We start from the raw sequence: 22,364 nt of genomic DNA on the forward strand, positions 1-22,364 counted from the left end.
GAGAGAACTTGATCAGAGCAGCCAGGCTGTAAAGTTTAAGGAGCTCCTTATTCACACATACCTAGGGCTGCAGCACTCAGAGTCACACGCCAGGAGCGTGTGAATCCCAGCCCTGCCAGAACCAAACTCTTTCCTCTGGGGCCATCTGCTGGCTTTCCTGCAGATGCTTCCCAGGACCTTTCTGGGACCATGATTGCTTTATCAGGTGCATCAAAGGTGAGCAGTGAAGAGCCATTCAGCATGATTTCTCAGGGAGCTGCAATCCAAGCTGTGCTGGAAACTGCATCTTTCTTTCCCACATGCCACCACAACTCCCACAATCCATCTTCTGAAGACTTCAAAAACAAAATCCAGCCCCACTTCCAATATTTCCCTTGCAATCAGATGTTCCTCCTCCTTCCCCATGTGTGTGCCACATTTAAACGGTCCTATATTTTAATAATTTTGGGGGTAAGGCACACTAAATCTTACCTCCAACAACTCCAGCCAACATTAATAAATTTGCCTAAGACTTTCAAACAAAACTGTGAAAGAGGAAATTAAGTTGAACACTGACATTTAGAAAGAAAAATTCATTAACTAATCCATACTTAATTTCTCTAAGAATCAAACTTAGTCAATATACTATTAACTCCAGAATACATTACATTTTTATTTGTACATGATCATTTCAGGATAATTTTACCAACTGACATATATTTGTATCATGCTGCTACTAAACTACAGCATATTACTGTAAATTCCTTTTCAAGTTCCTTAACTCAGGAATAGCTAGATGCTTAAGGCTATCATTAAAACAACCCAAACAAACAACAAAATACCAAACACAAACAACCTACCCACACTACCCCAGGCAAATCAAACACCTTTCTCCCTTTACCCCATAGCATATTTTACAAGTTTTATGATTGTTTGAACAACATTCATGAACCGTACTGTAACATGAAGAAACCTTCAATTCTAGCACAATCCATACAAAACTAAACTCATGTTTTGAGGAACAAAAATATCCCCTATTATTAACAGAAAATATGTGCTGACCCACTGTGGCATTCAGTAGCAATTTGCATCTGTAAGGCTTATTACCTTTCAGACCAGAAAGACAGACTGATATGCTTTCCAGTTTAAAAGCTCCAGTTGCTCTAATTCAAAATGACATAGCTGGTCTATATTTTATTTGTATTTCATTTAAGCATTCAGCTTTCTCTACATAGCTCTGTTGCACTGCAGCCACCCCTATTCAGATATGAGGAATCGGGAAAGCCACTTGCTATAAACACTGGATCAGACTGCATGCAGTTACATGTGAAAGTGCACTGTAAATTTAAAGTCCATCTGAGCAAAGATTTCTAAAATTAACATGATGATTTCCTGTATATTGTTATAGCATCCACTGCTTTGAGGAGAAAAAAATGGAAGAATATGCCTCTTTAGAGATAAAGAAGATCATGATAATGATCTGTTAGAAATCCATAGCAATGCAGACATCAAAAGTAACTCTACTCTCTTTAGGCATTAGTTATTTTCTTGAATAAGGCTGAAAAGCTTTTTAATTATTTCATAGAGCTGTTTGGGCTCAGAATAACCTCAAATTTGAGACAAATCAGAAAGGCCACAGAATACAAAACAAAATTCTTTGGTATTTTTGGCATTCTACAGCACTGCAATGATGCTTAAACCTCAATAGTAAGTCTTGCAAACCTGTACTGTAAAGATGCTGGAGTCCTTAACAAAACAAGCCCTTTCTTATCTGCTGGCTGTTTGTGTAACATATAAATTAACCCAGTCAAGCTAACAAAACCCAGTGCTTCTCCACAGCCTACAGCCAATGAAAAATCCCCTCGAGTGACATACCCCAAGACAGTCCTGGAGCAGTGGGAAGTAACATCTGGGAGAGCATCTGACCAAAGACCGAGAACGAGGTCTTCATGGTCCTCAGTTGCTTCTTCATCTGGAATGCCTGCAGGGTCACTCTCTAGGGACTTCACATCCTTTTTCTTCTTCTTCTTCTTCTCCTCTTTTTGCTTCTGTACCTTGTCTTTAAATATGTCACGATGCTTGGGTTCTTGTGGACCACAAAAGAGTTTGTCTTTGCTGAGGTGCAGCAAGTCATCTTCTGTTGGGATGCAAATCATGGCATGTAATTCAGGGTTCCCCTTTCTCAAGAGTGACAAATTGACCCAGACAAGAGCTCTTGGGTAACTCATCAAAATTGGCAAAAACACATCTTCAGTCATTTCCTTCTGTCCCAGCCGAGAAATAAGGCGGATCCGCCGATCCTTCCCAGCAGAGGGGTAACACCAGGCTGATAGCTGCATTAGTAGTTTCTCACTCCTATTAAAAATTTTTGAAAACAAACATCACAGATAGTTACTAATGAGCAGTTTAACAGAAATCCAGGACCCCACATATTTTCAAGAGCACACTTAAAAAAAGCCCTGGGGCTTTCTGTAACTTTCCAAGCTGGTAATTGTATCACTCTTAGCCTAAAAAGAACTTTGGTGAGTGGAACTCATGAGTTGTCTTCAGAAGGAAGGAGACATTACTTGTTAAAACCCCCAAAGCTTGTTAAAACCACAAACACTCTAAAATCTCCAGTGACACTAATGCAGTCCAGAACTTTCAGTGTTTTCTTCCCCTGGTAACCACACAAAAATGAAAGACCTGTGCTCAGGCACTTTCCAATACTGTTGCTGCCCTCATGTGTTGCACTGGAATGTGGGGGATTCTCTGTTTTCTGGAGACCTTGTTAAGGAGTGCAAGAATCACCTGTGGTGATGTATTAGGGAAGAGAATGCAAGATGATTTTCACAGCCAACAGTCCTAAAGTCACAAATATGAGCCTCTAAAAGCTCCATTGACCTGGAAGCAGACAGAATATCTAAACTCTAAAAACACAGTAAACTCCAAAGTGTTAAACTTAAGATACTTTAAGGAGTTTTCTTTATGTAGCCATCAAGTCTGCTGGAGAAAAGCAGGATTTCCACTCAACAGCAGATTCTGATTTGTGACAAAACTATTTCATCTCACTGTATTTGGATGAAATAATTCTCTCATGTTAATAATCCAGGCTGAGCTCTTCCTTTCCCCAATTCAATACCAATAAAGAAATAAACGTGTGTATAATTTTGTCATACCTGAGAACAATAAAGTCACTTGTCTTAGTTTCGTATCTCTCACCAAAATCTTGGGTGCTTGTAAGATCCTCTGTCTTTAGGGCACCTTCAGAACTTGTTATTTCCATGGTCTCCTCTGCCTCACCATTCTCAGGAGAAGCTTCTCTGACTGCTTCTGCCTTGGGGTCACAAAGGGTCTGCCCTTCAGTTGTGCAGCAGTCAGGGTGTGGGGAAGAAGGACATAAAAATCCTCCTGAAGCTTTCATTCTTCCTTCCCAGTTCTTGGTCAGCTGCCCCCAAGGACAGATGAAAGGAGACAGAGTGCCCAGCTTGACATAATTTGCCCTTTTTGCAGGTGGACGTCTAAATGATAAATCAAATAAGTAGGTAAGAATATTTTCAAAATCAAGTATTTAAAACAGAAAGGGAATGCACTTAACTTTCTAACCTCACTGAACAACAATTTTAAAATTACAGTCTAGAAAATGCTGCTGTATTTATGTCTACTGTGTCTTTTCAGCCATGCTAGAAACATCTATCTGCTGTGACTGACACCACCACCTTTTCCTCTGAATTTCTCCTATTTTCCCCTCCTATCTGGAAGGGGAACCAACACCAGTTGGTGCAGAGGACACTTCCAGCTACTCCAAACTCATGGTTAAAGAGTTCTCTTGTTGCAGTAAAAATGAATGCAATCTTCAGAATGCCTGATATTTAAAATTAGATACCAAAATGTACCTCTTAATTTACTTTATTCTTTAACACTTGGTACATACTTGGACATACTCCTTTGCATTCTCTTTGCTCCTCCCCCATTTGCTGCTTAGGTATCTGAAAATAGTTTTGTTTATTTTATTGCTATGCAGCCTTGTTACAGCTCTATAACTGAGCATGTCTCTGGGAATAGAAGGGTTTAATTTATACGCTCTGTTTAGCAGAGTTAAATATATCTAGGATTCCTAAAACTCTAGTGAAAGATCTCAAAAAGTCCAAGTCTAAATGAATACAACAACAGATAATTAACGGAATATTTTAAGCAGTATTCATTTTTGTCATTCTTACCATCAATTTTTAAATTAATGTTACCGTTTGAATTTTTCAAGAAGACTTGTTTCCAGTTCTTTGGCAAACTGCACTCCTGCCTGGCAGTCTGGGAAATCATTTGGAGTGTGAGGTGTTCTTTGGTATTCAGAATGCTTTAATGCCTCTTGCAAGCCACCGACTCGTACACCTCGATATATCTGTTATAAAAATCAAACACCCAAAAAGCAACGTTTGAACTGATTCCAGGTTCCTAGCTGAAACAAAACATTAATGCTCAGAGGGTACTTCCTTAGAAAACTGAAAGTAACACTTAAGCTTTAAAAAATAAACTTAAGCATGGTTTCTTACAGTTCTAAATGCTAATTTCAACAAAATAGTTATTCATGCTTTATATTTAATTCTGCAAAACTATCAACAAAATTGAAGAGAATTTCACAGGTGCTGATGTTGGACATTGCCCTGGAATGTTGAATTACTTCAACAACCACTGCCCACTGTATTTTAACCATACAATAGGTATCACTGTAACTAAATCCCCTGAACATTCAAAAGCATAATTTTAACTGCAGAAAGGTATAAAAACTGCCACCTAAACACTCAAAGCAGGATGCTTCAAACAGCATCAAAGGAGTATTCAAGCTGAACTCAAACTTGTTTAAGCTCTCTCCCAAATCAGAAGCTAATTTGGTGACAGAGGTGTAGACAGCCAAGCTGGAAATTGATTAGCAGCAGGCACCAAATGATTTCTCTTTAGAGGCATATGCTTGTAGAAACACAGAGAGGTATAGCTACAGCTGTCTCTCCTGACTCCCCACTGATTTGCTGCTTCTAGACTGCCATGTGGGCATAGTTGTACGTGGACACAGCTGTCTTCCAAGAGAAGACATGGAAAGCTATAGTTTCAAGGCCAAGCTTCTGTCATGAACCAGTTCATACACAATTTTTTGAAGTGAAATTTTGATCCTGTAATTGGGAATTGGTTATACAATGTGAAGTACACTCTCTAAAATCAATTAATTTAAACTAAATTATATAAATTATCAAATTTACTTGCAATTTGCCATCAAAGTTACTTACAAAAGGAATCCAGAAAGCCATGCCCCAGCCCTTTGGGAGATAGACATCCCAGCCACTCCCCCATCCTGGTCGATCTTCTCCAGCCATTTTCCCTGGCTGCTGCACCAACAGTATGGGAATCTTAGACTCACAAGGACCCAAATCAAGGTGTGATCCAGGTACCAGTAACTGAGCTCTCATATGGTTTAAATCCTGAGAAGGAGGAGACATTTCCCATAAGTTAATAACCATTCTTCTTCCCTCTTCCAGATACTCTTCCAAGACACAGAGAAAAGGTGAGCTTACAGCTAGGAAAAATATAGTAGTAACACACTATATATTTTAACAGAATTTCATCAAGGTATGAAAAGTTATTTTAGAAAAGAGTATTAAACACCCTTTTTCTCCCCTTCTTACTTCCATAGTCCTTCATAAAGAGTAGGTACAAGGTACAACATAGATGAAGGAGGAAAATCAAGTTTTGCAACTTTGTGTTTATACACTTGTACACAACACCAGATTGAACAGGTGCTTTCAGTCTGTCAATACACAGAGTAAATCTGAACTATATCCAAGGAGAGGGGAAGAAGTTTGGTGATCAAACAGTTTCACATAAAGCATGCTGGCACCGTGGTTTTGTCAATCACCAGTTGTTATATCCCATTGTACCACATTAAAAATATATTTATGAAGAAACAAACCATCCAGCTCCCTGTGTTTTATCAGGTAAACGTTAGATTTCATGACAGCATATATCAGGTAAACATTAGATTTCATGACACTTATATATATAAAGATTGTCACATAAAAAAGGATTGCTCTGGTAACTGTCATGTGCTAGTGTAATATTTTTAAGTACTCTGCTTTTTTACACTATGTCAGACAGTTTGGAAGACCACAAATTAAATTTCAGAAAGAATATTTGAAAAGATGTTTTTGCCATCTGCCACATGTTTTCTCTTTCTGATTACAATGGTGGCAAAAGTTTATCAGCTCTTGGGACTAAATCACGTTTTTATCCATGCACTTTATGGGCTGCCCTCCATTGTCAATGAAAATGTCAAGATGGGAAATTTCAAACCCGCAACAGCAAACTGGAAGTTCTCTACAAATCACAAATTATTGCCCAGCACACCCACATCACAGTGTGCTGCAGTTCAGAAAAACAGGATTTCTTTCCTTTCAGCTTCCACAGTTCTTTCACTCAAAAGAATCGTCCTGCCTACAGCTAAAGGCCACAGCCTTCCTGTGTCACTCTCTTCTGCTACACAAGTCAAGGTGACGTATGAAAATCCAAATCCAAACTTTTCTGTTATGTAAACCTACAACTACAGTCCCACAGGCAATCCAATAAAGCTTTCTTTTAATTGAACCCATGGTCAATGGCTGTGCAAGAACATTATGCAAAGGCTACAAAAAATCACATCATGTCAGCAGCTGGACAATATGACATTAAGGAAGCTATTGATTAATCTTAGATTTATACAAACTTCAAGAGTCTCCTTTTATGGACTCCATGAACCATTTCCTCGATGGCAATCCACCTACTGAGTTACCTGCTCTGAGATTTTATTTTCAGTGACGTTCTTACAGATGTCATGGTCCCAGATAAAGCTGTGAGCACAGTCTGCAGGTACACCCTTCAGGTACAGCTGCCTAACTTTATCATTATCTACAAAAGAAAAGAACCTTTAAAAAAAATTCAAACCATTTTTGTGGTTTAAGTACCAAATTACCAAAATTACCTCCATATCATAATGAGCAGACAACCAAGAAAAGCCTATTAAAAGCTCGACAAGCATCCCTGCTTCTGGCACATCTTACTATTACATGTTTTTCTAAACACAAAATATGAAATCAAGTGTTAGTGTTAGAAAGACTAACCTGGTATCTTCTCACCAGTGTTTCTTCTTAACAAAAGACATGACTGTTGGCAATGTAAACTAGATCTTTACATACCACCTTTGATATTCTGGAATCTGGCCTTTCTGGCAGAGTGTGAAGCTCAACAGATTCAGTAAAAATCAGAAAGAGCAACATTATAAAGCCTGAAATAAGTCTGCCTAAGTAAACTTGTAAGAGAAGCAAGAGTTACCTTTGAGAAATGTACATACAGGAAACATTTGTATGGCTCTGCTTAGCCTACAACAATTATTTAGTACTAGTTTCCTGCTCAGGATCCTTTCAGGCTGTGTGCTTCAACAAAAGGACTATTGCTTATGCCTGCACAAACCAACAGCTGTGTACATTACTGAAGAAAACAACTGCAGCTTCAGAGTGGATTGCTGAAGTATTAAATAACCTATCTCTTCTTCAGTTTTACAATCTAAGGAAAGCAAAGAAAATCTGTACCTACCTTTAGTGATCTAAGGATTAACAGCCTTCAATGTACAGTACACAGTGAATGCTCATCCATTTAAGTAAAGTAATTCTTACCAAGAAACAATACAATGAACCTATTAATAGTTTTGTGATTAAAAACTTAAGGATTGCTCCTCATTTCATCATCCACAAGGTATTACATATTAAAGGAACATAACATGTTCCTTTAATATGTAGGATGTCAGGGTTTGTTTTGTTTTTTAAAATTATTTAAGTCTCTTTAAAAAAGGTTCTGCTAATTTTTCTATGTAATGTAGACAAAGACTCAAAGACAGAAGACTTGGGTTATTCAGTGGTACTAAAAGTACCTACCAATAGGTACTGCCAAACATAACTGCAATAATTATTTCTTTAAAATCCATAGCCTTTAAGATGCACTCATTACAAAAAGTTGCAAAATCCTTCACAAGAAATACTAACTACTGCAGCACTTGTGACAGTTTGGTGATGTTACTGATACTTGCCATGCATTCTTGCTTATTTAATAAGCTAGATTTATCTGAGGAAAAGAAATGCAAAATAAATTATCAGATTACAGTGGCATTCCTTCAAATTAAGAACAATAAAACTAAAAAAGGAATCCTTGCCAATTAAGCAGAAGAATTCCTTCTCTGACCAAGAATTAAGAACAGTAAACTGAGCAGGAACCTAAGAGAGAGCTCAACACTCCTACAGGCAAAGCACATTCTGTCTGGAGAGAAAGCAAGTATGAATGCCTCAAAAGGAGAAAAAGAGCAACAAAACTGTGTGTGGTGCTAGGGAATGACTTCCTGACTCTTACAGATAACCAAGGGGGAAGGGCACATAATTACAAGCATAAGGTAAGGAAAGTACTTTTCCATCTTCTGTACAGAAAGCATTTGTGAACACCAGAATCTCTTTATGTTAAATTACTTGAACATGTTCTAGTTCCTTCAACTGCAAATTATTCACTGCAAAGTTATTTGCTTTTTAAGCATTTCTTTCTATTACTACTGTTCAGGCAGCCTATCCTTGTCATCTTCTCAGAGCTCTTTGCAATTCCTATATTCTATAATGGCATGAATATTTGTTGCCCCACAAGAGAAAGACCTTTTAAGTCAGTCTCTTTTCATCACCACCACTCATCCAATATCCTCCTTATTACCCCAAAATATCCTTCTCTAACTTGGTACATTCCTTCTCTTTGACCCTTGCTGAACCTGGAGAATTTATTCTTTCTACTAAGCATACTATAATTCAAATCATAATCCCAAACCCTCACACCAGTTCTTCTTACCTCTCTCCTGTTTTCTTCAGTCCATATTTTAAGATTTCTGGGGAAATAACCTTACTGATGAATAAGTTGAGGGTAATAGTGAAAGTAAAGGGCTTTACTTAGATGTTAGGGCTAGTACAGCAAATAGGAAGTTGCACTACTAAGCACATGAAGCTCATCAACAAGCTGCTTCTGCTGGTGTCAATAGTTGGTGCTTAGACAATACAGGCAGATAGAAGAAGGCTTTGCTCCATTTCAAGCTATTGATCTGATTTGCACAGCTGATTATCTGCCTTAGAAGACAGGCCTAAGAGTTCTATTTGAAAACTTTCCTTCCTCCCTTTCACAAAAAAAAGAGAAACACAGCCTGGGAGCAGTCTGAGAGCCCTGCGTCTGTCAGCAGGGAGGCTGGGTATCAGGACAGCTGGGGACAGATACCAACACCTCTGCAAGAGGTGCATTTACAGGCATGGACCCAGGCTCTGTGTCTGCAGAAGGAACTTTAGTTCACAAATGTTTCATGGTGTATTCTCCTTCTATGCATCTCACTCACTGATTATGTAGACGTTTCACCATACTCCATGTTGAGTGTTTTTTAAGGCAGTAGAATTTGTTTTCTCTATATGAGACAGTAACAACATATCAAAATGTCAGATGTGTACTTCAAACTGGAGAAAGGAACAGAACTAATGTGCAGTCATGCAGGAGTCTTGACTCCTGCCTGAAGAAGTAATGACAGTTGATTTGAATTAAACCCAATCAGCCTGTGTTCACACAGCTTGCACATGTGCATATGTACTGAAGAGATAAAGTAACTTAGAAAGACTGAAATTACATTTGATTTGTTAGTGTGTTACTGACAGGGAAAAACTACACAGGCATATCTCAGAACAGCATTTTGGAAAAAAAGTAGTATGAACAGATGTGTATCATTCCACAGACTACATGTATGACAATCCCTACACAGAGGTGATGGCTATAACTTACCTAAACTATTCACTCGTTTGACAAACAAACTTTACTAATTTAAAGATGCATTATCTAAGAACATCAGTTGGCTTTTATACAATACTGAAGAACAAGAGAGGCTAAAATACATATGGAACCTGTATGCTAATGTATACAGTGCTATTTCAATCTTACTAGAATTAATCCTGATAGTACTTGAATGTCCAAGAAGCAAAAAAGGGGGAAAAAGCGTGAAATACACCAATTTTATTGCTCAATAAACACGATGTGATAAGACAAATAAATTACTATTAACATTTTTAATAGAGGTCAGCTCACAATATTACTATATCTGAGTAAGGTCACAACACAATCAAGGCTCAGAAAGTTTATGTAATTCTAAGGATCATAAATTTATTTTTTTTCAGAAGGAGGAAACAAAAAGCACTGAAATTGAACTGCAGATCTTAGAGAAGTCTTTTTTTGGGGCAAGTTCTACTGGAAGACAGTGTCTGTTTTCTTTCATCCTTCTGCTTACTCCAATTTTTCAGCTGTGTGTAGCAGTAAGTTATTTAGCAGAACCTAAATTAGAAAGTATTATGCCATTTACCTTTCCTTGCTAGCTGAACAAGGACCTCCTCTTTCTCCTAAATAAAAGTCAGAGAGCACAGAAGCAGTTTTAAGTTCATTATGAAAAAAAAAAAAAGACTCAGAAGGAAACAAAAAAGCAACACCAGCTTTTCTGAGTATTTGTGGTATGGAAGATATTTTGCAAGTGAAGGCAGAAAGATTTTGAAGATGGACATTTCTACCCAGCCAAAGGAAGAAACACAGAGGTGCTCTTGCTTGCCTATCTTACACCATTACCTCTTTACCATGGCCATCCTTCCTGAGGGAAAACCTGCTCCAGCAGTGGGAGAGAAACTACTAGGAGACATTTAAAATACCTAAATGCCTTCTGTTGATCTTGCCTTCCTGAACACATCCTCACAGACATGACAAGCAGAATGAAAGACATCAAATTACTTTCTGTAGCAGCTAACTCTTCTAGCAGCTCAAACCAGTATCTGTAAGCAAGTGCTACATATCTCACCTTACTTCTCAGCAGGAAGGAACCAAAGTAGAGGTCATGTATGCTGCAGCATTTCCAAGAGGAAAACTAATGATGAGAAAGCTAGCTGAGCAGAACTAATTAACAGAAAGGCTGCTCTAGATACAGAGGGTAGAATAGGAGGATGTAAGAACATGAAAATAGCAGAACTTTGCAAAGAGCTAAAAGTAACTGAAGTAGATGTTCAACCTGACTTAAGTGATATGTGAGACTAGATTATTCTAGTGTCTTGCAAACAGACCACCAAGGAAATTCAGTATTTTGAAGTCTCTGGAACTTTCAATTTGTCCTATTTGCTATTGCTTGCTAGCTGGCTATCATGTTTCTCCTATTAGATGAGGCAGCCTGTGTCCAGTCAACCTAACTGGGAATGCCCACACCGTACACAAACCCCCCTAGATCCTGCGAATACTTTTGCACATTTTTAGAGGACATTCACATCCATATGAATTTGAATTTTGCACTGAAACATCGTGTAAGTCAGCACTGAAATGAAAATTTCAGAAGTTATGCTTGCATCTTTCATTTTCTATCATAACCAGCATCTTGGCCATCTGAAATACTAATCCTGCAATTTTTGCAGTGGAATTGCAACTTTCAGCATTGTGGGCCTATAAACCAGAAACAGCAGATATCTTCTTGGAGAGAGAAACAGGAAGACTAAACACCAAACAGAAACTTACTATGGAGCTTTTAGCACCTGGTTGGCCTTGCCAGGATTCGAACCTGGATCATCTGTATGGTCAGACAGAGGCTTCCACTGAGCACAAGACCAGCTTTGGTGCATGTCCCTCCCTCACAACTGCTGTTCTAGAACCTATGCAAGTTTCAAGCTGTTTCTGTTCTGCCAGGGGCTCTGGAAATGGGAAATATTTTGAACCAAAGCCTAGAGGAAAACAGCAAGAGACAATCTATAGAAGATGACAGTAGTAAATGAAAACAACAGAATAGAGAGAAACTAAATCTCTTCATATAATATAAACAAGGGATTTCACCTTGGTATTTTTCAAAGTCTGGCATGGCTTTTGTCTTCTTTTTTGGCAAATTGACTCGAGGATCTCCAACAGTGAGGCCAAGTATTGTACCTGGTGGCATATCTGATGGTGAGCTCATCCCTTTAAAAACACACAGATGAACATTGCCATGAAACCACCAATTAAGCTTTTTCTTAATTGATCTTTTTCTGCACTAGTATTTTGTGCATTTTTGCCTGTAGTGATGTGACACCACTGTAAGCCAGTGAAGCAATCCAGAATACTCTATTTTACATGTTTTGAAAACTCACCAATGCTTGTTAAATCTCCAGTAACAAAAAAGTCAACAAGAGCAGTGCAAGACTTGGTTTGCAATTACATTTACATTTAGCATAAAGTGAAGTCACTGTCACAGACTCAATTCATTCTTTGCATTTGACAAATTTCAAAGAACAACCAACCTTTGTTTTACATCTGTCATCAAGAGGAAGGAAATTTAGAAGTGCTTTGTGAAAGTTTTATCTCATCTCTGCTTAACTGCCTCACATTGGACAGAGAGCTTGAGATCTACTAAAATGCCTTACCTGCTTCAGTGCTAGAAATTGAGAAGATATTGTTAACTTTATGATACTTTACAATTCAGCCAAATACACAACTGTTAATTTAGAAATGAACATATATAAACAAAGTATAATGCTTTGGATTGGAGGCTAGCATTTTATCTGTCGATGTATTGTACAACTTATTGTCTTAATTTGAAGTGTATGGTGAGAGAGAGTGAGTATACATCAACTGTATATCCCATCAGCAATCCCAAATCTAAGTTCATGAAGATAACAAACAAGATTCAGTTTCTCTATTAAGAGTTTGAACTACACAGAGGATTTTAAATTCCCTTAAATATCTGCAATGTAACATTTTCAATTCTTTGCCATGCCCTGACAAGTACCTAAGCATTCTCAAAGGCATCACTATCTTGATTATCCAATAAATAAGCATGTACAAAATTAAGTCAACTTTACTGGCATGCCAATTTTGACCACTAGATTTTAAGTTTCCCCCCTTCCAAGCACCCACATGCCCAAATACCTTCCAATAGCTCAAAGATAGCACTTTGACATTGATGAAGAGATACTTTTTCAGAGTCCTTGCAGTTTTCTACCCACCAGTTATTCAGTTCTGTTTCTGAATCTGCCATCTCCTGGAAAACAACGTATTTAATTAAACTCAAATGGTTATTCATTATTTTCTACCAGTATGAATTCAGTCTCAGTTTATAGCCTTAAACACTATAGTCACCTTCCTCCTCTTCAAGTTTTAAACCAAAGTAATTTTTTCTTGATGAAGTATAGTCCTATACTTTACAATAATCTCTAATAAGCTGTAACCTGTATTCCAAAAATAAATAAAACAATCCACAATGCTTCCTAATTCTGTCACTAATTATTTCTTACAGAAAGCCAGAGATGTCATGACCTCATCATGTTTGCTTCAAGAGACAAAAAAAAAAAAACCCAACATTAAAACCACAGTGATGCTGTATACCAGGAAGTGGATGAAACACCTAAATCCTGGAGAAACTCCATATTTGATTGAAAACAAGTAAGTTTTTTGTACTTTACATGTCTTGCCCCCTGGTTTTAGGTGCTCTAGCTCATAGCTTGAGAAACAAGATGTGTGGTTTGTCAAAAGGAGGATGAATTATTCTGAACCTCTCAGCAGAAGCTACACAGCCTGCTCAGCACCAGTGTTTGTATTTTCTTCCTACTCCCATTTAAAATCCAGGTGGGAGCTCTTCCTGAGAAGAAGAATAGCATTAGTCAAGAGGCTCAAAACAGAGAAGCCACCAGGGTAATACATAGGTTGGCCTTTATGAAAAGGAAAGCTAGATAATTTATGGGTCTTTCTAGCAAAAAACAAGCTTGCACGTTCTAAGAACATTACCAAAATTACACTAACATGCAAAGTCAATTTCCTTACTGTTTGGACAGAAGCTGCCTTCAGGGTCTCTGTAAGGATGGAGTGTGATAATGGGCCAATCAGCCGGTATCTGAGAATCTCCATGCTTCTGTCACTGAAATGGCAAAGTTTCAGGTGAATGTGCAATTGTACAACACACATTCTTTTCCCCAGTACTGTTAAGCCAAAAATGCAGCCAGTGTTATGTGGTTATGGGCCACAGCTTCTGACTCTCCTGTGAACAAACCTGATTGCAATGCCAGTAGTCCGTGAGATCCAAGAGTAGGATTGGAATGGATCTCTAGTGCCGTCACCAATTATTTTTTTCACTGGCACAGCCTTTTCTCCTTCTTTATCCTCCTTCTTTCTTTTATTGCCAAGGCTTGTAACAACTTCCACTTGTTTTTCCTCTTGAACTGATGCTGTAACAGGCTCAGAAATATAGATTTCTTCAGGCTCTGAACACTGAAAAATTGCTTTCAACTCCTTCAGTATGTCCTTAAGAAAAATGGAGTTTGGATTAGGATGATATGCAGTACACTGCAAACCTTAAGTATACTTTTGAAAATTATACTCCATTATTTAATTTTCCTATGTGGATTTCAAGTAAAAAAATTTAATTCTGCTGAAGTCAAGGGCTTGCTAAGAAAAGCTGAAAGTAATATTAAAGGTTGCTAAGAATTTGTTCTCTTGAAAATTAACATAAGAAAAAAAAAAGAAAAAAGTAAAATCTTGTGCACAGGCAATTTTTTTAAGCTGATAGCTAAGTATCAGAATGTAATTATCCATGATGATACTGAACTTAGCCTGCTGGGGGTGCCAGTGGAAAGGATGTAAATCAAGCAACATCATATTGCACATAAATCCTAAAGCAAGTGACACTAAAAATGTTTTCAGAAGCTCAAACACTAAATACCTCAGCAGCACACACCTTCTGTACAAGCTTTATAAGAACAAGGTGCAGAACATGAATATTGTTAGAGGGGAAATAGTCTTCCAACTTTTAGTTCCTGAAGCCATGTATTATACCCAGTTCTTCCATACTTTTCAGATGACCTCTTTAGCATTAGTAATGCACAATACATAAAGAAATAAGAGTTCAACTATATAGGAAATATACCTGCTTCAGAGCTGGATGCACCCAGATCCACAACTGTCTGTTTTCAGACCCATCCCTGGGCTTCCAAATAAATGTAACAGGACCAAGCATATCCTCAGGATAGCGATCTGCTCGGTAAAGATTCAGGGAACCCTCAAATCTTCCAGACAGACAAGAAGCCTCTTGAAATGTCAATCCTAAAAAAGAAGATAATTATTGAAGAATAAAATAACATGCTGAAATTCAGTCTGGCTGCTGAGCGGCTGATGTTGTAACATAATTAGTTTATTAATAAGCCACTGAAATAAAAATGTCTAGTCCTACTATGACATCTTTTCACTCAAAATCAGTATCAACTCTTACTACTATTGAGTAACTACTACTGATACATTACTAAAAAAGGAAAAGGATGTGTCATCCTTTAGTCTATTCAGAATCTTTATTTTGAACTATGTAAATTTTACCTGTGTCAATGCTACATATTCGAGCAAGTTGCTTCAGAAGCTCATTCTCTTTACCCTTCAACTCCAGGCAACAATAATATGATAAGTCCTGAAACAATATGATAGGGTCAAAGTGAGGATAACTCTTTAAAGTGAGCTTGTTAAGAAAGGATCAGACAGGGCTTCACAATTTACACTTAAGTAGAAATTTTTCATTTTCTAAAGTTTGCCAAAGTGAAATGAGTTTCTTTTTAACTTAAAATTAATAGCTGTAGGAAAGTGGTGAGGCATTTCTCATTTGAGGGCCAATCTGCCTCTCAAACCAACAGATCAAAAAGGACATAGAATAAATTTTCTCTCTTCAATAGCTGCTCAGGTAGATGATAAAAGGATTCAGTTAATGTCTTCACTCCTGAGAAAACTGAAAATGCAGTCTTTCAGTATTTCATAGTTACTGTAAGACTCCTTTTAAAGTCTCATCTTATTCTCTCTGAAACTTGCCACCCAGAATTACACTTATAAAATGATTCATTTCATACCTGGCAGTCTTATTAAAAGCTGACCCAACAGTACTTCACAGAGACAGAAATATTCATTATAACTAAGCAGTTGATTACTTCACCCTGGCAAAATATCAAACAAAACATGTAGAGGTGGTACCTGAAGAAGGCATTGCTTTGTCATGGCTCGGTAACAAGCCCTGTAGCTCTTCTCTGTAGGGCTGTTTCCTAAACAGTATCCCCATTTCTTTACCATATGAAATCTCTTTGCATGCCAAATATGGGTTTCCAGCCAAATATTCTTTCTTTGCCTGTGATTAAACTCTGCTACCAAATTTATGTGGCGTCTTCTAGCTTTGCGGCATTTAGTCTTTGACTGTTCTTTTTTCTGATGTACAGCTTTCTCTGCCTGTTTTTAGAAGAGAGGACATTGAAGTAAATCTCAAAAAAAATCTGAAAAGAAAAAGGCTGAAATATTAGAATACAGGAAGCACTAACATTAAGTTATACTATGTTGGATCACTCTTGAGGGTAACTAACTTTGAAATTTTCTATGCCAATCACATCCACAGAAGTGCATCAAGGTTTGACTGAAACCCATATATAAAATAAAATTCCCACACATTCAGAAACTTAACAGTGAACAGTAAGTGCTGCTACTTCCTGTGTAAAGTTTTTGCCACACATCAATATATTCACATGAATAAATCAATGTAACATGGAAAATGCCTGGAGGTAGGAGCTCATTCAGAAGCAGTACAGACTATTAGACTGACAGAAAGGACCCTGTCAGTTCTACAACTCATAGAAGCTGACAACTGAGGAGTGTGGCAATATCCTGACAAATTCTTGATAACCAGACCTAATCAAGGTCCGGACTATTACATATAGATGCACAACTAGAGAGGAAGGCATGACTCAATCAGTGTTTGATTTTTCTTTTTGTGAAGAAAAGTGGTACAAAGAAATAGGACTTCACCAAGAAATACTTGACAACAGACCACTGGTTATAAGAATAGCAACAGACCCATCATTCATCACAGAGAAGGAAATACAAGCCACTGGATCAGTGGTAGGTGACTGGTTCAGAAAGGCAATTAGAGAAAAAAGAATGTGGCATTGTAGGTAAAAAATATACATCTTTAAGCTTATTGAAGAGATAAGAGATGGTCCAGATAAATGTTTCAATGAATATGGTCAAGATAAAGGATCTAAGACAAATGAAGAAAATGCAGCAGAATTTTAACAGATAATTTTGAAGATGTAGATTAAACACTGAAAAGTAATAGGCAGAACCTGTACAAAAACAAGTAACAGAGATATGACGAGCTGCAAAAAAACGTGAGCCTGTGCAAACACATAAGCCACACCAAAAGACCTGAAGACAGAAAATGTAGCAGAAGAAATACAGCTGCACCAGGGCCAATTAAATAATCTCAAAAATCCAATGGGAGAGGAAATGTGAGCATGTATACAGAAGTCAGAAAGGCTGTCATATGAAAGGAGTTAAAAAAGCAGGACACAAAAGAACCAAACATAAACATTAGAGAAATCTAGATTTAACAAGGATAACACATAACTATGCAAAACAGTCCATGCCTTCTTCCTTCAGTTTCCAGAAAACAGGCCCAAACTGCATCTCTTGTCAGGTCTGACAAAGCAAAAAGAATGTGAACCAAAACAGTAAAATGGGATACAGGTTGTGAAGATCCAATAAAACACCCTAAGAAACATGTAATTGGTGTGTGGCAGAGAAGTATCCAAAATGATTTCTAAACCATGAACAATCGTCTTCAGGAACTCAATGTGGAGCGGGCAAGGTCTCAACTTAAAGACAATACAAAAGAAAAAAAAGAATGCAAAGAATAAATTTGTCAGTCAACCCTAATACAGGCAAAATTTACCAAGTAAACTCAATTTATCACTTTAAGAATTCTGAGACATTATAAAGTGATCAATGCCAAACGCTGGAAAGATCATTTGCCAATAACATCCTGCTGAAATAATTTTTAGTTTTCCTTTTTAAACACACAGGAAGGCCACAGTGAGTAAGGAGCAAGTAATCCCCATAGGCATATTCTGACTAAATGCTGAGATACTGCCACAAAATGAGTTCCATGAGCTGTTAGGACTAGTCAGTTACTAAGTCTTAAACTTCATGCAGTCTGCCAACAACCCCAGTGTATCCCCCACGTTTGAGCTGTAACATTTGAACCATGGCGTCAGCTGTGCTAGCTTGAGGCTGGCACAGTCACATCCTAAAGCTGTGCTGGGGTGCAAGGCAGACAGGTCTTACTGAGGATTCTTGGACCACTTGGGACCAGTGCACCACCTGAACAACCTCTCCTGCAGTGGACTCTTATCACTACTCTAAGAACTTTTCAAGATGTCCAGTAATCACAAAGCCAAGTGGTTAGTGAGACCTACTTGAGTTACCACCTGAAATTGAGGTGTTCCTGCATTCAACCCAAACCTCAATCAAAGTTTAGGGTACTCAGCGAAGTCTGGCAGAAGTTCAAGTCTGAACATTAACAACTGCAGAGCTGAACACTGTGCTTTGGCTGTGCCCACTACATGAAATGCTGTAAAAAACACTTATACCTCTTTCTTGGCCATCTCTTGGAGCCGCCTGGGTAAGCGTTTAACATTGTGACTCATTGCTCGCCTTCGCATGTGCCTGGGCAGGGTCTGGAACACCAGAGAGTTGGAAGACTTCTGTGAAACTGCTTTCAACATGGCACTGATCTCAGCAGCACGAGCTTGAGCAAAGGCAGACACTGGAATGAAAGAACTGCATCAGAGCATGACAAACAGCAAAAAAACCAGAGGACGATACTACACGTAAATTATGGAATTACTCCTACTACAGCAGTCCAATATCTTCTTGACATAAAAGTAAGTACTGTACACTGTCACTGAAGAAATTTCAGTTCTTTATATATCCTGAAGTTTACAGATATGGTCAAGCAAATATTTATACATGAATGAATCTCAAAGATGTTTAACCAACAATTTGCATTTGCATTAAATACTTCTTTGTTAAATTAGAATAGCAATCTTTTCAGGTGGTATTCAGGGAGATGAAAAAAATCTTTAGCATGGAAAAAAACCAGAAGCAGTCACATATTACAGACTGTTTTGAAACAATGAAATAAAAATCCAGAGCTTGATCTCATTTCATGTTTATGGAAGTGTATATACTATCACAGCACTGCCATATTTTGCATAGCTGATTTGCTCTCCTAAATAAACCTTCTGTTAGACAAAAAGCTATATTTAACTTACACCATGAGCAAAATCAGTTTCACTGGGTACATTAAAAGCAGATGACTGTCAGTACTCATTTTGCTGGCAAACAGAAGCCAAAATGCATATTCCCTCACTACAAGCAGGTGTAACTTTTCCACTCCAAAGTCTGAAAGGACCCATTGAACAACAGCTCATTCATTCCAGTTCACAACTACTTCTGTGTTTTGGAGAAAATCAGGAAAAACAGAGAACATAGCATCAGTTCTAATTTTTGCTCTTGCACAAAAACAAAGACAGCAAACTTAATCACCAGCAAATTGCCCTGGACAGATTAATTATGACCTTTTCACATATACAAACCTGTTATGTATTTTGGCATCTCCTCAGATACACTCTGGTGTCCTCCTTGCCATCCTCCTCTTCCTCTGCCTCTCTCTCCTCTACTTTGCCCCTTTGAAAAATATTGGTCTTTCCTGTAAGAAGGCCCAGATGACTGATTTGAAAATTTCTGCTGCTGCTGCTGCTCAGAACGAACATCTGGAAGGTTTAGAGATGAAAAGAGGTTAGAGAAACGCAAATTAGTCTGAGTAACCAATACCTCTATTAGTCTTTCCTCATAAAACTGCATTGCAGACTCCTATTGTATTTACTCCATGTAACTGAAAAAGCCGCCAGAAATCAGAAGAATTACGTTTTTCTTACAGGAATAAATAAGAATTTTACATTGCCCTGAAGCAAACTTGTGGTAGAATAAGTAACTTTTCATGCTCTGAAAATGGTACACAATCCAGACTTTACCTCCAAGAGTCAGAGCAAAATCAGTCCATGCAACATCATAGTGATTTTTAATACTGTCTTGTCAGAGTTTTAGTAACAAAACAGCAAAGTTATTTTTTCCACTTGCTCCTTGATTTTTTTTTCTATAAGCAAATGTTTTCTTGCCTGATATATATTTCTTTTAGAGCAATAATTAAGGTAAGCATGATACATGCATGTTGGTTGCAGTAAGTTACTTGTCTGGTACAAGCAATTAAACCAATACTGAAATTAAATAACTAAAGCCTACAGTAAAGCTTTCTAAAGTACAGACATACCTTTCAGGAGTGCTAAGCTAACCTAGCAAGTACCTAAAGTTTCAAAGGGCCTTGAAGTCCTTATTCAAACAGCAGTGTACATTCAGCCTAACAAATACTATATATTAGGTTATATAACTTTATGTTCAGTTAAGCCTTAATTAGGATTTCTAGTACAACTTGAGATATGGTTCTCAGGCAGTTCATGCTGGACAATCCAACTAAAAAAGCTCCAGACAGCCATTCCTATCACCCCATCCACTACATCAAGACAAGTGCTAGAGAGAACAAGGGACATTAGCATTCAGGGAGCTTCTCTAGTTAAAATGAAAATAATTTCTGTGTGTCCACAGAAATGGAGTGAGAGATTAAAAAAAACAGTTTTCAGGTTGATCAGCTTCTTAAACAAGCCTGTCCCTTTGTCCCAAAAATGCTACCATTGGTGTGAAGACCAGCCAGGAGCAGATTCACATTCAGCAGCATCTCAATTTATGAGACTTTAAAAGGCAAAGAACCTCTTTTTTCCATTTCAAATAAGCAAGAAACTGAAGTTTTACGTTTAGCAGCAGTACTGTTGTAGCCTGCTGCAACCACACATCATGCAGAACTGCAGTAATACTGCAGAAAAAATAATTTGGTGTAGAAACAGAAATTAGCTTTTATGTCCTGACCTGGTTTTACACTTGCCTGAGAGGAGCATTTTCCAGACACTGAGGTGAAGGTGAGAAGGAAATAGCTGGGAAAGAGGGATGGAAGCTGTCTCAGTCAGCAAATCTGTGTAGGCCTACAGCCCAAAATTAACTCATATCACAAACACAAGCTCTTAATGAAGGACATAAAAATCATAATCAGAAGACTGTTTGGCAAAACTATCACTGACTTAATAACTAAAAAAACCTTAAATTATTTTAGCGGCTGTACAGATTCATAATTTTGTAACTCCTATTTAGGATTTTGCTTTTCTGTTTCTACAAAACAGCTCTGTAAAACTGTGATACTGACACTAGAGAAGGATGCTACATGGATAAAAATCCATGCCTTTTAACTGAATGGAAAAACATAACCATGTAATCTTGGAAGTTCCCTGCTACAAATGAAGTTACAAAAATGTATTTAATTTGGCAGTACTCCTGTAATGACATTCCAAAATCCTCAGACATGGCTGAGCATAATTTGCCATGTCATTCTGTCTGCTAAGGAACTCTTCAGTTACCTAAATACACAGTGACGCTTAAGGCTTTTTCATTCAATCACAAAGATGCAATTTGTCAACTTCGAAGGCCTCAGAGTAACAAGTCTTTTTTTAAGTGGTGTTTTTCCCAGAAATAACGTAGGTAACAAAATATCTAAATGTGAAGGTGCTGGTGGAAATTGAGGTCCGACTGAAGCATAGAGGATGCAAGTCAAACCTCAAAGACAAAAAGAGCATCTAGCATACAAATGACAGGATCCTTCCGTCTTTAGCTGCAAAGGTTACCTGCGTGCAAAATGCTCCTGCAATAACCCAGGACACTGACATTTTAGGGACATGCCTTGCTGCCTCCTGCCAACACCCTTCAGATACAGGAGCCATAAGCCCCAGGAGGCAAACTGGCTGGGCACGCAGATCTGAGGGAAAACTGGTGCATGAGGGAAAACATAGCACCAGCAGATTACACCAGCCCCTCCTGCAGCTCCCAGGTCTGGCGGAAAAGCAAGGGAGAAACTGGATCGCGTATAACATCCAAATTCACTTTACGACTAGGAGCTGTAAGGATTCGTTATGTAACCGAAGGGATGATAGAGAGAAGGGCATATTCACAGGGTACAGAATGGTTTGGGTTGGAAAGAGTCTCTGGAGACCACCCAGTCCAATCCCCCGCCAAGGCAGGGTCACATAGAGCAGGTTACACGGAACGGGTCCGGGTGGGTTTGGAATGACCTCACTCAGGGGGCTCCCACAGCCGTACCTGGGGTGGGGCAGGCTCTGCTCCCGCCGCCGCCGAAGGGCCCCGGCTCTGCAGGCAGTGTCACGCTGGCCGGCTGATTCCTCATCTTCTTGGCTCGCTTCTTCTCCCGCGCCCCAGACATCTCCAGCGGGGGTGCGGAGCCTCTCCGCAGCAGGCAGAGGAGGGGAGAGCTGGGCGGGCGGTGCAACCGCAGCCCCTGGCACCAACCCCGACGCGGCGCTCAC

General features: G+C 38.5%; 1 protein-coding gene across 1 annotated transcript; it reads right to left on the reverse strand.

Annotated features, from left to right (window-relative positions):
* Positions 1-632: 632 nt before the first annotated feature.
* Positions 633-22,316, reverse strand: POP1 (POP1 homolog, ribonuclease P/MRP subunit). The gene is made up of 15 exons (XM_036378664.2): positions 22,141-22,316; positions 19,479-19,655; positions 18,471-18,646; positions 16,030-16,278; positions 15,391-15,478; positions 14,948-15,123; positions 14,075-14,325; positions 13,849-13,942; positions 12,958-13,069; positions 11,890-12,009; positions 6,773-6,888; positions 5,238-5,429; positions 4,203-4,357; positions 3,138-3,479; positions 633-2,334 (listed from the first exon to the last, which is right to left on the reverse strand). Exons 1-15 carry the CDS (start codon positions 22,259-22,261, stop codon positions 1,674-1,676), a joined length of 3,030 nt encoding a protein of 1,009 aa, XP_036234557.1. The 5' UTR covers positions 22,262-22,316; the 3' UTR covers positions 633-1,673.
* Between the last annotated feature and the right edge of the window lie 48 nt (positions 22,317-22,364).

This window comes from Molothrus ater, chromosome 1, assembly GCF_012460135.2.
Source record: "Molothrus ater isolate BHLD 08-10-18 breed brown headed cowbird chromosome 1, BPBGC_Mater_1.1, whole genome shotgun sequence".
Classification (NCBI taxonomy): Eukaryota; Metazoa; Chordata; class Aves; order Passeriformes; family Icteridae; genus Molothrus; species Molothrus ater.

Coding starts and splice junctions, on each gene's coding strand:
- POP1 (XM_036378664.2), bottom strand. CDS start 22,261: ATGTCTGGGGCGCGGGAGAAGAAGCGAGCCAAGAAGATGAGGAATCAG. Junction 14,326..14,947: donor TGCATCCAGCTCTGAAGCAG/GTATATTTCCTA, acceptor ATTTTTCTTAAG/GACATACTGAAGGAGTTGAA. Junction 2,335..3,137: donor AGTGACTTTATTGTTCTCAG/GTATGACAAAAT, acceptor AATTTTTAATAG/GAGTGAGAAACTACTAATGC.